The following is a 17,071-nucleotide window of genomic DNA, read 5'->3' as shown; positions in this document are numbered from 1 at the left end:
CATACTGTGGTATTCACCTTTGCTATTGAAAGACGACCCCTGGTGTTAAAGAAGATCTGGTGGGCAGACAATTACTCTTCCAGAAGCACAGAAGATAGTAGGGGTTGTAATACGTGCGCCACCTGTGGTTGCGTGCGTGGCAAAGTCATCAGGGAGGGTGTGCACATATCGTCAAACGTATATACACTTTTCTAGGAGGAGGGAGGGGCGGGGCCCCAGGAGTTGCGGGCCCAACGACCAGCTCAAGCAGGGGGGGCGACCACCCAAGAGCAAGCAGCACCATGAAGAGACAAGGAGCTCTCCAAAACATGTCAGGGACAAAGTTGTGTGAGAAGAATACAGATCGGGGTTGGGTTATAAAAAAGTCAGAAACTTTAAACAGTTCCCCACGGCTCACCCACTAAATCCGATTATTAAAAACATGGGAAAGGAATATGGCCACTACAACAAAACCTGCCAAGAGAGAGCCGCCCACCAAAACCCACGGACCAGACAAGGAGAGCATTAATCAGAAGGCAACAAAGAAACCAACGATAAACCCTAAAGGAGCTGCTAAGCTCCACAGCAGAGATTGAAGTATCTGTCCATAGGACCACTTTAAACCGTACAGTCCACAGAACTGGATTTACGAGAAAAGAGTGGCCAGGAGAAAAAAGTAATTGCTTGTTCGCCAAAAGAAATGTGGGAGACTCCCCAAACAATGAAGAAGGTACTCTGGTCAGATGAGACTAAATTAAGTTTTTGGCCATCAAGGAAAACACTATGTCTGGCGCGAAACCCAACACCTCTCAATCACCCTGAGAAGACCTTCCCCACAGTGAAGCATGGTTTGTGGGGCAGCATCATGATGTGGGGATGTTTTCATTGGCAGGGACTGGGAAAACTGTTCAGAATTGAAAAAATGATGGATGGTGCTAAAATAAAGGGAAATTCTGAGGGAAACCTGTTTGGTCTTCCAGAGATTGAGACTGGGACGAGGTTTCACCTTCCAGCAGACAAATGACCCCCTTAAGCTTACTGCTAAAGCAAATTGAGATCATGTGACAGATCGATTGCACACAGGTGGACTTTATTTAACTAACTATGTGACTTCTGAAGGTAATTGGTTGCACCAGATCTTATTTAGGGGCTTCATAGCAAAGGGGGTGAATACATATGCACGCACCACTTTTCCGKKTTTTTTTTGTGTACGTTTTTGAAACAAGTAATTTTTTTCATTTCACTTCACCAATTTGAACTATTTTGTGTATGTCCATTACATGAAATCCAAATTAAAATCCATTAAAAAAAAAAAAATTAAATCCAAATTACAGGTTGTAATGCAACAAAATAGAAAAAACGGCATGGGGGATGAATACTTTTGCAAGGCACTGTATGTACTCTATATATATTCTATCCTATTCTACTGTATCTTAGTCTATGCTGCTCTGACATTGCTCATCCAAATATTTATATATTCTTAATTCCATTCCTTTACTTTAGAATTTGTGTATTGTTAGATATTACTTGTTAGATATTACTGCACTGTTTGAGCTAGAAACACAAGCATTTCGCTACATCTGCTAAACACGTTTATTTGACAAATACAATTTGATCAGGTTGCCAGTTAAGCTGTCAGTAAGTTATTAGCAGTTGCTGGCTATTTAGTCAGTGTGAATTTTCCAATAACTTACTGACAGCTGAATGCCAATTAGGTTACACAAAATTCACAGCAACTTCCAAGCACTTAATTAACATTAAGGTAATGTCAAATGCACAGTTATATCTTAACAGTTCAGCGCTTTGATAACCACTATTCTTACAAAGGTTTGTGAGCTAACCGAGTTAAAATATGTTCTTAAACTATGAGAACATAGCAATCAAGCACTTAAACTGGTACAACACTTCAACTGACGGTTAGCACAAATGCCCCAAATATGCTAACGAGCCCCACTGCACATGTACCCTAAAAGGAACCGACCAGTAACATGTGAAGGTACCTTATGTGTACCTTTGACATTGCTGAAACATTCATGCACTTCCACCCARCASCTTACAAGTTCAAATTCCCAAAGCATGTATATRCAGTCGTGGCCAAAAGTTTTGAGAATGAGACAAATATWAATTTTCACAAAGTCTGCTGCCTCAGTTTGTATGATGGCAATTTGCATATACTCCAGAATGTTATGAAGAGTGATCAGATGAATTGCAATTAATTGCAAAGTCCCTCTTTGCCATGCAAATGAACTGAATTCCCAAAAAACATTCCCACTGCATTTCAGCCCTACCACAAAAAGACCAGCTGACATCATGTCAGTGATTCTCTCGTTAACACAGGTGTGAGTGTTGACGAGGACAAGGCTGGAGATCACTCTGTCATGCTGATTGAGTTCGAATAACAGACTGCAAATATTGACTCKTTACATCAATTTCATGTAATTGTCAATAAAAGCCTTTGACACTTATGAAATGCTTGTAATTATACTTCAGTATTCCATAGTAACATCTGACTAAAATATYTAAAGACACCGAAGCAGCAAACTTTGTGGAAATTAATATTTTTGTCATTCTCAAAAMTTTTGGCCACGACTGTACACTCACTATATGTTCCTGAGCACAGATAAAAATGTTTATGTTGTTGTCAGACAATCTGACAATTATTGACTTGATTTTGGGCAACCTTTAGCAAAGTGCAGAAATGTATTATTGCCATTAAATATGTGGCAAATCTCTGGTTGTGTAGCAGGAAATTCTGGTCGTTAGTATTAGTAACCAAGAGTTCAAATCCTAATTGCGGTGTGGTCTCAAGTAACCAGCATTCTGCAGCCTACTGTCCTTTTACAGCAATAACACCTTAATTCAGCTGTAAAAAGGGCTGGGCCAGTAAACGAAAGGTCGCTGGTTCAAATCCCAGAGCCGACTAGGTGAAAAATCTGTTGATGTGCAATGGAGCAAGGCACCTAACATTACTTGTCGATCTAGATAAGAGTGTTTGCTAAATCGCTAAAATGTAAAATTCTGTAACTTGTTTCACTGCAACCTGTACTGTACYGTAAAATTACAGGAACTTTTTAACAGTGTAGCTTTTAATTTGCATAAAAGGGAAACCTGGTGGAGTGGGAAACAACAGGATGGTTCTTCAGAACCATCACAGTTGTAAAGAATCATTCMTGATATGCTCCCCCAAAAATGGTTACACATCATCATCACCCCTGAAATAGAACCCTCAAGAACCTTTTGTTGTTGTTGTGTTTGCTGGTCCAGCATGGTCCGGTTATGCTGGTCTGCAAAACCACACCCATCATTGCCATATTTCCCAACATGCTCTATTGCAGTTAGATTTGTATAATTGTTTGTTTCAATATCTATTATTGCATTTACTTATTTTGCATGTATTAATCCATCATTCATCCCCCTTCCTTTCCCCTGTAACTTCCCCAAGATGAATAGCATACGTTTTTGTAAACTTATCCAATCTGTTAGTTGTCCTTTTTGCACCCATTCCTGAAATGGTTGTTGGAGATTGGATGGTTTAGGTAGTCTCATTCATTCTTCTTTCTGATCCTGGTAGTCATTCTGATGCTTGTGATCAGTGTCCAAAACACAGCGAAGGCTGGTCACGAAAGAAATCATAACAAGTGAAAACACAATGAATGCTTGTCATCAGCGAAAACACGAAGAAGGCTGGTCCCCAGCAAAAACACAACAAAGGCTGGTCTGTGCTGTATTTTYTTCATCAGGGCTCTCTCTCCTTCTCCCTTATTCATTCCCCAGTCCTACCCCACTCTCCATCCTTCCCTTCCTCCATCCCTCATCTTTAACCAGCCTTGGCTGCTACAGTGAGTCRGACTGCCAGGCAGCCTCTAGCTCGATGCAAGATTAGTGGAGGAGCCGCATGCTGCAGTTCAACATCTCTCCCTCTCCGGAGAGGCCGCACTAGCGCTGACGTGCTAACGAGCTGAAAAATACAGTTGTTCACCATTTAAATCATTTGTGCCCTGTGCCCTCACCTCAGAGTTGAGTTGTCCAGTTAGCCCCTCACCGCCTTTGGCACTGCCACCAAAGTTCTGCCCTTGTGCCTCTTCTGACCGCCCACTTTGTGCCCTCTATCCCAMTAATGCAGACCCGTTCTGGGCTTCCTCTCACACCCACACTATCTCATCGGCAATCACAGAGTGCACAGATATTTCATAAGTTAACCTCGACAGGAGACAGAGACTGAGAAGGAGCAAAAGAGAAAGGGAGATGGATGTGAGAGAGAGAGAGACAGAGATGATGAGGAAAAGAGAGGAAGAGAGAGAAAGGGAGCCTGATATGGAGAGTAAAAGATGGAAAGACGGCAAGAGAGAGTGACTGAGAAAGAGATGGAAGAGAAAGAGAGAGAAGAGGAAGAGGGAGAGAGAGAGAGAGCAAGAAAGAGGGCGAAAGAGAGAGTTCCAGAATAGCAGCAATATATGCTAAAAGATGACTCCTCTGCCATGGCATACTTAAGCAATAAGGCCCAAGGGGGTGTGGTATACGGACAGTATACCAAGGTATACCAATCTGATATACCATGGCTGTCAGCCAATCAACATTCAAGGCTCGAACCACCCAGTTTATAATCACCTTGTTTCAATGGTTTATGCACCACGACCGAGAACTGCTGAACGGGCGCCAGAGCGCGTCTCTCAAGTCCTCTCTCACTCACTCACTCACTCACTCACTCACTCACTCACTCACTCACTCACTCACTCACTCACTCACTCACTCACTCACTCACTCACTCACTCACTGATAGCGGCAGTTCAGTGTGGAGCATTACACCCCCCCTTCTGCACCTTCTCTCCTCTACCATTCACACTGTGAAGTTCACGTCAGGTTAGCAGGTTTGTCATGCACCGTGGTGCCTGTGTCAAGCCGAACACCACTCAAGTTCCCTCTGAGTCATGGATAACCAGAGGCTGAAGCCATGTGGTAGCTGTCAGATCTGCCCCAGAACGGGCCCTGGGACTAGTTTTGGTGGCTAGCCTGCACTAACGTGCTAATATGCTATACTAATTTACTCTGTGGCAATGGGGTTGCCGTCAATGGGAGCGGTCTGATTTTAGAGGAAAGGATACGTTTGGGGTCTATATCGGTGTTTACATTGTGCTGCCCAAATTTTTTCTCTCTTTGTGGGTTTCTGAGTAGTCCTTAGTATTTTTATTTTCTTTCTCTCTCTTTCTCTTTCATTTCTTCTTCCCCTTCCATCAACTGCTATTTCTCTCTCCTCATCTCTGACCCGCTCCCTCTCTTCCTGGCTGACGTTACATGAAAAAAATCACACGCAATCTTGATCGCCTTCTGTGACGAGACTTGTAGTCCGTGATAAGTCAGACATCTTCGGTTCTTGAGGCCATGGTGTTTACTAGGGTTCTCTTATACCTGTCACTTCATTCAGTGTTTCTCAATCTACTAGGTATGTACTGTGCACATGTTTATTCTAGCCCAACACTATTTAAWWWWWTKWATTTAACCTTTATTTAACTAGGCAAGTCATTACCACACCTAGGCAGACACACACGTAGGAGAGTTAAAAAGGTTATTCCATCAAACTTCAAATTATTAGWATAGTACACAACGCAGAACARAACAACCAGGTTGAGGTTCAGTGGCCAAAGCCCGCGAACAGGAATATTCCAAGTTCAGACAGAAGGGGGGAGTCAGATCGCTATGATCGCCAGGAACTTTACTTTTGGTGTCTATTTTTAGTTGTTGCGCTACTGGTGCTGCCTGTTGATGTTAGTTAGGCATCTGCAGTAGCTGAATGATGTTAACATCTTCAGGTTGTGTTTCATTAAATTAATTTTATTTCATCTGGGTGCTTGCGTCACCTACTAACACCCTGGTACTACCCTTAGCGCCCGTTCTCCTCAGTCCGAGAAAACACTGAGAAAGGTATGTGCTTCAGATTACTCCTTTGTAGAAGTCCATAACGTGAAATAAATAAAACATCCCAAGGTTAATGCTGTAGATATTGTTATAAGGGAGTGTGAGACTATTGAAACATGTAACTTTCAGAGTTTTATTGTTGTTATTAATATAGTTTACAGAGTGCTAAAAGTGCTGCTGTTGCTAGCTAGCATGCCTTTCTATGATGCTGACGGTTAGCAGAGCTGCCGACTGGTGCTGGCGTTGCATTATGGGAGATGTAGTTCTGGCCCTCTAAGGTCTGAATGGGATTGGGGCGATTTCACGTTGTAACTTGTTTGTGTTGCAGTGTTTTTGTACATGAGTTGTTCTATTTTGGTACTGTCAACACTGAAAGCACCTAGCAATGAATTGGAGATGTGAGACAGKATATGTGTTTTACCTTTCTTCATGCTGCTGTATTGAACAACTTGTCAGATGGTGCATAGGAGACTGATGTGTTCCTGTCCTGTCTTTTCACAATACTATTGCAGATCAACATAAAAGCCTAAAAGACAGCCGTGGTGTCGCTCTTAATTTCTTTGTTCTCCTGTGGTACATATAAGACCCGCTACACACACACACAGACATACACGCAAGTCACTAACACATCTAACTCGCCAAGCCTTTGATTAGTTCAATCTTGAATCTTAGATTTTTAACTTCACAGTTATTCYTTAACAAAGTTTCAGATTTTTTTGTGACACCTATTTTTATATGAGTGTCTGAATATGGGCCGTCTACCAACTGTAACATACAGCAAAGCCGTTCGAAACTAAGAAATCATTATTGTTTTCCAAGAATGCCTTCCAAAACGGGAACTTTCATGTACCTTAACAAAAACTTTGTTTGTGAACTTATGAGCCTGTAAAAGTGACCCTTTGTCTTTTTTCTTCTTATGTGTTGACGCAGCCCCTGCCAATGCCAAGATCGTGCATGAGGGCCAGGCGTGTGTGGTGAAGGACGACAACATCAGTGAGAGGATCTACACCATCAGAGAGGGAGACCACCTGGTGCTCAAATGTCTGGTCAAAGGACACCCACGACCACAGGTAACGCAACATAACACGACTTTGTGGCTCAGTTGGTAGAGCATGGGGCTTGCAATGCCAGTGGAGCATGAGGCTTGCAGTGCCATGACCCTCTCTATCTCTTTCTCTCAGACCTCCCCGTGTTGGTCAAGGCTACAGGGGAGAGTTCTGGTGTGAGCTGTTTTGAGATCTCTTGTGAGCGAGTGCTAATGCAGATCACGTTGACCATAGACTGTGTGCGTGTATGAGTGTGTGAGAAGTGAGAAAAGCAGTGCGCTCCCCCAGGGTACCCACCTGTCTGGTGGCATTAGATCACCATGAATAAAACAGGGGTGTGTGTCTGTGCCAATTTGACTGTGCCCAGGTGTTCTCCCCCCACCTCCGCTGCCCACGTCAACTACTAACCCAAACTGTCTCAGAAGATTCCTCTGTGCCCGATTCCCTGAGTATTCTAACCCCCCACCAACACCAACGTTCGAACACACACACACACACACACACACACACACACACACACACACACAGCTCCTGTGATGTGCTCTCTCAAAGGCACAGAGTCTACCTAGTAGAATAGTTAGGGACTGATGCAATTTGTCTTTCTGCTAATTCAATGTCAATTCAAKGTGTTTTATTAGCATGAAATACATCTGTAAATATTGTGTAAGAATTCAAAATCCACAGTTTTATAACTCTAGTCACACTTGCTTATTTATTTTTCTCTCTCTCTTGCTCTCTCTCTCTCTGGCACACTGTGGTATTTCACCCAATAGATATGGGAGTTCAGCAAAATATATATATTTTTTAATTCTTTGTGGATCTGTGTAATCTGAGGGAAATATGTGTCTCTAATATGGTCATACATTTGGCAGGAGGTTAGGAAGTGCAGCTCAGTTTCCACCTCATTTTGTGGGCAGTGTGCACATACCCTGTCTTCTCTTGAGAGCCAAGTCTGCCTACGGTGGCCTTTCTCAATAGCAAGGCTATGCTCACTGAGTCTGTACACAGTCAAAGCTTTCCTTAAGTTTGGGTCAGTCGCAGTGGTCAGGTATTCTGCCACTGTGTACTCTCTGTTTAGGGCCAAATAGCATTCTATTTTTCTAATTTTTTTTGTTAATTACTTGACACATTGGAAAGAATTATCTTTTTGTTTTCTCATTTGGTTGGGTCCATTTGTGTTGCTGTCCTGGCRCTCTGTGGGGTCTGTTTGTGAACAGAGCCCCAGGACCAGCACATCAAAAATCAGCTCAGTGTAATTGAAGAATCCATAGACTCTAACCACTTCTGGGAAAATTGGAAAACACACAAAAAAAATAAACAACACGAAGMGTTATCTATCCAAACCTTTTTGGACCTATAACAAAGAAAAACAGCCCAAACATATACATGATCAGATACAAATCTCAGACTCAACGACTAAAGACTACCAGAACCCACTGGAAACTCAAACTACATTGAATGAACTACAGGACAAAATACAAACCCTCCATCCCAATCCCAGGGGCTGTGGTGTTGATGGTACCCTCAATGAAATTATAAAATATACAGACCACAAATTCCAATTGGCTATACTTAAACTCTTTAACATCACCCTTAGCTCTGGMATTTTCCCCAATATTTGGAACCAAGGACTGATCTCCCCAATCCACAAAAGTGGAGAGAAATTTGACCCCAATAACTACCGTGGGATATGCATCAACAGCAACCTTGGCAAAATCATCTGCATTATCATTAACAGCAGACTGGTACATTTCCTCAGTGAAAACAATGTACTGAGCAAATGTCAAATTGGCTTTTTACCAAATTAACATATGACAGWCCACGTATTSACCCTGTACACCCTAACTGACAAACAAACAAAACAAAASAAAGGCAAAGTCTTCTCATGCTTTGTTGACTTCAAAAAAGCTTTTGACTCAGTTTGGCWTGAGGGTCTGCTATACAAATTGATGGAAAGTGGTATTAGGGGAAACATTTCCGATATTATAAAATKCATGTACACAAACAACAAGTGTGCGGTTAAAATTGGCAAAAAMCACACATTTCTTTCCACAGGACCATGGCGTGAGACAGGGATGCAGCTTAAGCCCCACCCTCTCCAACATATATATCAACGAATTGGCAAGGGCAATAGAACAGTCTGCAACATGCAGTCTCACCCTACTAGAATCTGAAGTCAAATGTCTACTGTTTGCTGATGAGGGCAAGAGTTACTTTCCAAAGAGATATCCAGGATTGTAACATACTCTGTTTCACGGAAACATGGCTAGCTGGCGATATGCTGTCAGAGWCCATACACAGTCAATGGGATTTTCAGTGCATCGCGCCGACAGGAATAAACATCTCTCTGGTAAGAAGGGCGGGGGTGTATGTTTTCTTGATTACTGACTCATGGTGTAATTGTAACAACATACAGGAACTCAAGTCCCTTTGTTCACCTGACCTAGAATTCCTCACAATCAAATGCCGACTGTATTATCTCCCAAGAGAACTCTCCTCGGTTATCGTCACACCGCAAGCGGATACCAAGACGRCCATCAAGGAACTTCACTGGACTTTATGCAAACTGGAAACCATATATCCTGAGGCTGCATTTATTGTAGCTGGGGATTTTAACAAAGCTATTTTGAGAACAAGGCGACCTAAATTCTATCAGCATATCGATTGCAGTACACGAGAGAGTAACACGCTCGACCGATGCATACAAGGCCCTTCCCCGCCCTCCTTTTGGCAAATCTGACCATGACTCCATTTTGTTTCTCCCCTCCTATAGGCACAAACTAAAACAGGATGTGCACGTGCTTAGGTCTATCCAAAGCTGGTCTGACCAATCGGATTTCACGCTTCAAGATTGATTCGATCACGTGGACTGGGATATGTTCTGGGTAGCCTCAGATAATAACATTGACGTATATGCTGACTTGGTGAGCGAGTTTATAAGGAAGTGTATGAGAGACGTGACTATTAACCTTCCCTAACCAGAAACCGTGGATTGATGGCAGCATTCGCGCAAAACTTAAAGCATGTACCACCACATTTAATCATGGCAAGGCGACTGGAAATATGGCCAAATACAAACAGTGTAGTTATTCCCTCCGTAAGRTAATCAAACAAGCAAAATGTCAGTTTAGAGACAAAGTGGTCGCAATTCAACGGCTCAAACACGAGGCATATGTGGCAGGATCTACAGACAATCACAGATTACATAAAGAAAACCAGCCCCGTCGCGGACATCGACGTCTTGCTCCCAGACAAATTAAACAACTTCTTTGCGTGCATTGAGGACAATACAGTGCCACCGAYGTGGCACGCTACCAAAGATTTTGGGCTCTCCTTCTCTGTGGCCAACGTGAGTAAAACATTTAAACGTGTTAACCCTCGCAAGGCTGCCGGCCCAGACGGCATCCCTAGCCGCGTCCTCAGAGCATGCGCAGACCAGCTTGCTGATGTGTTTACGGACATATTCAATCAATCCCTGTCCTAGTCTGCTGTCACCACATGCTTCAAGATGTCCACCACTGTTCCTGTACCCAAGACAGCAAAGGTAACTGAACTAAATGACTATCGCCCCGTAGCACTCACTTCTGTCATCATGAAGTGATTTGAGAGACTAGTCAAGGACCATATCATCTCCACCCTACCTTTCACCCTAGACCCACTTCAATTTGCTTACCGCCCCAATAGGACCACAGATGATGCMGTTGCCATCACACTGCCCTGTCCCATCWGGACAAGAGGAATACCTATGTAAGAATGCTGTTCATTGACTACAGCTCAGCATTCAACACCATAGTACCCTCCAACTCACCATTAAGCTTGAGACCCTGGGTCTCAACCCCGCCCTGTGCAACTGGGTCCTGGACTTCCTGACGGGCCGCCCCCCCAGGTGGTGAAGGTAGGAAAGAACATCTTCACTCCGCTGATCCTCAACACTGGGGCCCCACAAGGGTGCGTTCTCAGCCCCCTGTTCACTCCAACTTAATCATCACGTTTGCAGAYGACACAACAGTGGTAGGCTTGATTAACAACAACGACGAGACAGCCTACAGGGAGGAAGTGAGGGCCCTCGGAGTGTGGTGTCACTCAATGTCAGCAAAACAAAAGAGACGATYGTGGACTTCAGGAAACAGCAAAGGGAGCACCCCCCTATCCACATCGACGAGACRGCAGTGGAGAAGGTGGAAAGTTTTAAGTTCCTCTGTGTACATGTCACCGACAAACTGAAATGGTCCACGCACACAGACAGCGTGGTGAAGAAGGCGCAACAGCGTCTCTTCAACCTCAGGAGGCTGAAAAAATGTGGCTTGTCACCGAAAACCCTCACTAACTTTTACAGATGCACAATTGAGAGCATCCTGTCGGGCTATATCACCGCCTGGTACGGCAACTGCACCGCCCACAACCGCAAGGTCTGCACAATGCCTCACCGGGGGCCTGCCCTCCAGGACCTGCCCTCCAGGACACCAACAACACCCGATGTCACAGGAAGGCAAAAACGATCATCAAGGACAATAACCACCCGAGCCACTGCCTGTTCACCCCGCTTCAACCCAGAAGGCGGGATCCGTACAGGTGCATCAAAGCTGGGACAGAGAGATTGAAAACAGCTTCTATCTCAAAGTCATGAGATTGTTTAACAGCCCCCACTAGCACAGAGAGGCTGCCTACCTACAGACTTCATATCATTGGCCACTTTAATAAATTGAACACTATAGTCACTTTATTAATGCCACTTTAAGAATGTTTACATATCTGGCATTACTCATCTCATATGTATATAATATATACCTTATCCTTCACTATCTATTCTCACTATCTATTGCATCTTAGCCGCTCTGTCACTGCACATCCATATATTTTATACTTAAATATTCTTATCCCATTCCTTTACTAGATTGTGTGTATTAGGATTTGTTGTGGAATTTGTTAGATATTAGGTTTTGTTGTGGAATTGTAAGATATTACCYRTTAGATACTGCTACACTGTCGGATCTAGAAGCATAAGCATTTCGCTAGACTCGCAATAACATCTGCTAACCATGTGTATGTGACCAATACAATTTGATTTGATTTGATCTGGTGCTTCTGTCCSCAACCAAGGAGGGCCTACAGCAGCACCTAAATCTTCTGCACAGATTCTGTCAGACCTGGGCCCTGACAGTAAATCTCAGTAAGACAAAAATAATGGTGTTCCAAAATGGTCCAGTTGCCAGGACCATAAATACAAATTCCATCTAGACACTGTTGCTCTAGAGCACACAAAAAACTTTATACTTCGGCCTAAACATCAGCGCCACAGGTAACTTCCACATAGCTGTGAACGAGTTGAGAGACAAGGCAAGAAGGGCCTTCTACGCCATCAAAAGGAACATAAAATTTTACATTTTTTAGCCAGGTCCTACTGGCAAAAATACTTGAATCAGTTACAGCGGCCATTGCCCTTGTGGTTGTGAGGTCTGGGGTCGCTCACCAACCAAGAATTCACAAAATGGGACAAACACCAAATTAGAGACTCTGCATGCAGAATCTGCAAAATATCCTCAGTGTATAACATAAAAACGAATAATGCATGCAGAGCAGAATTAGGCTGAATGATCAAAATCCAGAAAAGAGACGTTCAATTCTACAACCACCTAAAAGGAAGCGATTCCAAACCTTTCATAACAAAGCCATCACCTACAGAGAGATGAACCTGAAGAAGAGTCCCTTAAAACTCTTTGGGCTAGGGGTCAGTATTTCCACGTCCGGATGAAAAGCTAGGATATGCATATAATTGGTAGATTTAGATAAAAACACTCTAAAGTTTCTAAAACTGTTAAAAATAATGTCTGTGATGTAACAGAACTGTTTGGCAGGTGAAACCTGAGAAAATCCATCAGGAAAAAAATAATTGAGGTAACTGTGTTTTCATGAGGTTTCTATGGGACTAGATTTCTGTGGCAATTGGTTGCAGTCCTATGCTTCACTAGATGTCAACAGTCTTTGGAAATTGGTTGATGTTTTCTTTAGAGAAATAAGAAGTACGGCTGTTCAGAACGAGGGTCCAGCCTAGTGTACTGTTTTGTTTGGGGTGCGCGACCTGAAGCTAGCTCCATTTCATTTTAGCCGCAATTGAAAACAGTACATTCTGTCTTAAATTTTATCAATACCTAAAGTTGGATTAGAAAAGTTGTTTGAAATGTTTGGAACAAGTTTACAGGATTTATTAGTTATTTGTAGTCATGTTTGTGAGTTGGAACCGGTGTTTTTCTGAATCAAACGCGCCAAATGAATTGAAATAAAGGACCGTTGTGATGTTTATGGGACATTTTGGAGTGCCAACAAAGAAGCTCGTCAAAGGTAAGGCATGAATTAATTATTTTTATTCTGCGTTTTGTGTCGCGCCTGCAGGTTTGAAATATGCTCTCTCTCTTGTTTACTATGGTGCTATCCTCAGATAATAGCATCGTTTGCTTTCGCCGAAAAGCCTATTTGATTCTGACATGTTGGCTGGATTCACAACCAGTGTAGCTTTAATTGGTATCTTTCATGTGTGATTTAATGAAAGTTTGATTTTTTATAGTAATTTATTTGAATTTAGCGCGTCTGCATTTTCTCTGGCTTTTGGCCAAGTGAGACAGTAGCATCCCGCTAAATCAGATTTTTGGATATAAATATGAACTTTACCGAAAAACATACATGTATTGTGTAACATGAAGTCCTATGAGTGTCATCTGATGAAGATCATCAAAGGTTAGTGATTAATTTTAACTCTATTCTGCTTTTTGTTACTCCTCTCTTTGGCTGGAAAAATGGCTGTGTTTTTCTGTGGCTATGTACTGACCTAACATAATCGCAAGGTGGCTTTCACCGTAAATCCTTTTTGAAATCAGACACTGTGCTGGATTAACGAGAAGTGTATCTTTAAAATGGTGTATATACTTGTATGTTTGAGGAATTTTAATTATGAGATTTCTGCTGTTTTGAATTTGGCCCTGCAATTTCACTGGCTGTTGTTAGGCTACCGTCCCACATATCCTAGAGAAGTTAACACCCCGGCCATCCTACAATCTAAGCTTGATGCCCTCAATCTCACACAAATTATTATTATCCTGGAAGGATATTGACCTCATTCCATCAGTAGAAGATGCCTGGTTATTCTTTAAAGTGCTTTCCTCACCATTAATAAGCATGCCCCATTCAAAAAATGTAGAACACAGGAACCCTTGGTTACCCAGACCTGACTGCCTTGACCAGCACAAAAACATCCTGTGCACATTAGCATCGAATAGCCCCCGCGATATCAACTTTTCAGGTAAGTTAGGAACCAATATACACAGGCAGTTAGGAAAGCGAAGGCTAGCTTTTCAAACAGAAATTTGCATCCTGTTTCACAAACTCCAAAAAGATCTGGGCGTTGGACGGTTCTGACTTAGAATATGTGGACAACTGCAAAATTACCTAGGTGTTTGGTTAGACTGTAAACTCTCCTTCGACTCACCATAAGCATCTCCAATCCAAAATTAAATCTAGATTCGGCTTCCACTTTTGCGCACCCAGCATTCCTTTCCTCATGCTGCCAAACATACCCTCGTAAAACCCTCCTACCGATACTCGACTTCGGCGATGTCATTTAAAAAAATAGCCTCCAACACTCTACTCAGCAAATTGGATGCAGTCTATCACAGTGCYATCYGTTTTGTCACCAAAKCCCCATATACTACCCACCACTGCGACCTGTATGCTCTCGTTGGCTGGCCCTCGCTTCATATTCGTCGCCAAACCCTAATTTCTTCAGTGTATTTATCCCTGTGTTTCCTGTCTGTCTGTTCCAGTTTGTCTTGTATGTTTAGTCAAGTCAACCAGCGTGTTTTTCCCGTTCTCCTTTTTCTAGTCCTCCCGGTTTTGACCCTTGTCTTTTTCTGGACTGTGTACCCGCCTGCCTGACCATTCTGCCTGCCTTGACCACGAGCCTGTCTGGCACTCTGTACCTCCTGGACTCTGACCTGGTTTTGACCTTTTTGCCTGTCCACGACCATGCCTACCCCTTTGGATTAATAAACATTGTAAGACTCCAACCGTCTGCATCTGGGTCTTGCCTTGTGCCTTGATAGTTTCATAGTTCTAACAAAGGCAATGTATTGATTATTTTTGCGATATCATATATGAAATTACACTATTAGAATGTTGCAGTCAAAATRACTACTCATTAGCTTGAAGACGCCCAGAGGTTTTAGTGTTAAAGGCTCATTTTAACATGTACACTCCACTCTCTTTTCACAATATCGTGCCATCCTGAACATTACTGTGCTGGCTGATGTATTTTTTTTCAAATTTTCRTTTCCAGCACAGATATAGAAACTATTGTGGATGTGTAACCAGGCCAACGCAGTATAGCCTGGCTCTRCTCAGTAGGCATAAAGTAATAGGGATTTTAGAGTGCTTTTTGTTAGTAGTGCTGAGGATAAAAKCATCATACTTCAGTTCATTGTATAAKATGGATCTTTTTCCTTTCATTACTGATATAAAAACGTCTCCTTTCTGCGCACAAATTACTCCTTCACGCATTTATTCCGTTGATGCTTCGGTCAAGTCAACCTTYCTAGAGACATTTTTCTTCCTCAAGCAGTGCACTTTTATCTATTTATTTTTCCATGCAGTCCCATCACTAAAATGTTATGGTATACTCGTTAATTTTTCATTTGAACTCAAAGACTTTGATTTTCTCTTTCCGTGTCAATGTTTCACTTTCATCTGATTTTAGCCAGCTGTGCTTCGCATCTTAACACCACTCAGTTGGCYGGATGTCTGCAGAATGTGATCAGTGAATTTAAGTAGATCATGACTGATCTAGGATTGCTGATCTAAGATCAACTTTGCCTTTTTAGTCATAATGAGTAAGAGTGCATGGACAGGGGGATCTGTATCAAGCATCTCAGAGTGGTCAGTTTTTCCTTTTAGATCATCAATAATATAATTACACATGGACGGGGGGGACCTGATCCTAGATCACACCGCCATCTCTGGTTACCAGATAATAGGGAAAGAGAGAGAGAATCTAGAAGACCATGACATATTTCCACAGGACCCAATAACAAGAAGTAATCCGAAGGATAATCAACTACCCTAGCCCCGGACGACAGGGGGATAATCTTAAGTGTTGGTATACCCACACTACCTACAGTCAGCAATGGTAAGATGACACTACTACGCAGCGTTCAGTTCATAGTGGTAACAAAGGCACTCCTAATAAAAATGATTGAACAAATGTATTTTGTTGTTGTTGTTTATAAAGAAAACAATAAAATAATATCGTAATGATACCTAAGACCTTCATAAACACACATGCCGTTTGTGTGCAGTAGTCTATGTATCACGACTTTGCTTGTGAGAAGGCCAGCTGATTGCCATTGCCTGTTACCAGGATAGCAGACAGATCAGGTCAAGGGAAAGCAAAAATATACAAGCCTTGATGAACACAGTGCTCTTTACCTACATTTTTCTCTTTCTGTCTGTTTATTATTTCACAGACACACTCACACACAAACACGAAGGTTTGTTTTCTCTCTCTTACACACACACACACAGTGCTCATTCACATTCTTTTTTTCTGTCAGTCTGTTTTTTTCTCAAACACACACACACACACCACCGTCTCATTCAGGATGCACTGCTGTGAAATCAACTGCTGTCTTTACAGTCTCCTTAAGTCCCCACCGTTGTCTAGTCATTTGAACTCTACATGTGACCCAACAGCCCATCCAGCTCTATATTTCTCTCACTAACATTTGTTCTACCTCGATCCACATGAACACGCCTGAGGTTCCGAGCACAGTGAAACCTCTATGCCACTGAACACGCTGGACATTCAGTTGAGATGACTCAACATTTTCTCAGATGGGCTGTGTGAACTGCACTTAATGAACTAGGGTTGAAAATTACAGTAACTTTCCCAAATTCTTCAGTTTTCCAAAATCCTGGTTGGACGATTCCCAGATTTCCTGCTTATCCCTCAAAATTCCAGAATCTTCAACCAGGATTTTGGGTAAGTACCGGAATTTTGGGTAAGTTATCCTAAACTGCACAATGACCTTCTATAGAACGTTCCGAGGGTCTGTATCACAAAGCCGTCTCAAGAGTAGGTGTTGATACTA

At 42.5% G+C, this 17,071-nt stretch overlaps 1 protein-coding gene across 1 annotated transcript in view; it reads left to right on the top strand.

The window, feature by feature from the left end:
• The window catches only part of LOC112080438 (MAM domain-containing glycosylphosphatidylinositol anchor protein 1-like), a 333,781-nt gene that overhangs the window by 117,639 nt on the left and 199,071 nt on the right, over positions 1-17,071 (top strand). The window contains exon 3 of the mRNA XM_070442591.1: positions 6,823-6,962. Within this exon, the coding sequence (XP_070298692.1) occupies positions 6,823-6,962 (140 nt within the window). The remainder of the gene's footprint in view (positions 1-6,822; positions 6,963-17,071) is intronic.

Source organism: Salvelinus sp. IW2-2015, unplaced genomic scaffold, assembly GCF_002910315.2.
Source record: "Salvelinus sp. IW2-2015 unplaced genomic scaffold, ASM291031v2 Un_scaffold16326, whole genome shotgun sequence".
Lineage (NCBI taxonomy): Eukaryota > Metazoa > Chordata > Actinopteri > Salmoniformes > Salmonidae > Salvelinus > Salvelinus sp. IW2-2015.
The sequence above is the reverse complement of the archived record's forward strand: the minus strand, read 5'-3'. Positions and strand labels throughout refer to the sequence as shown.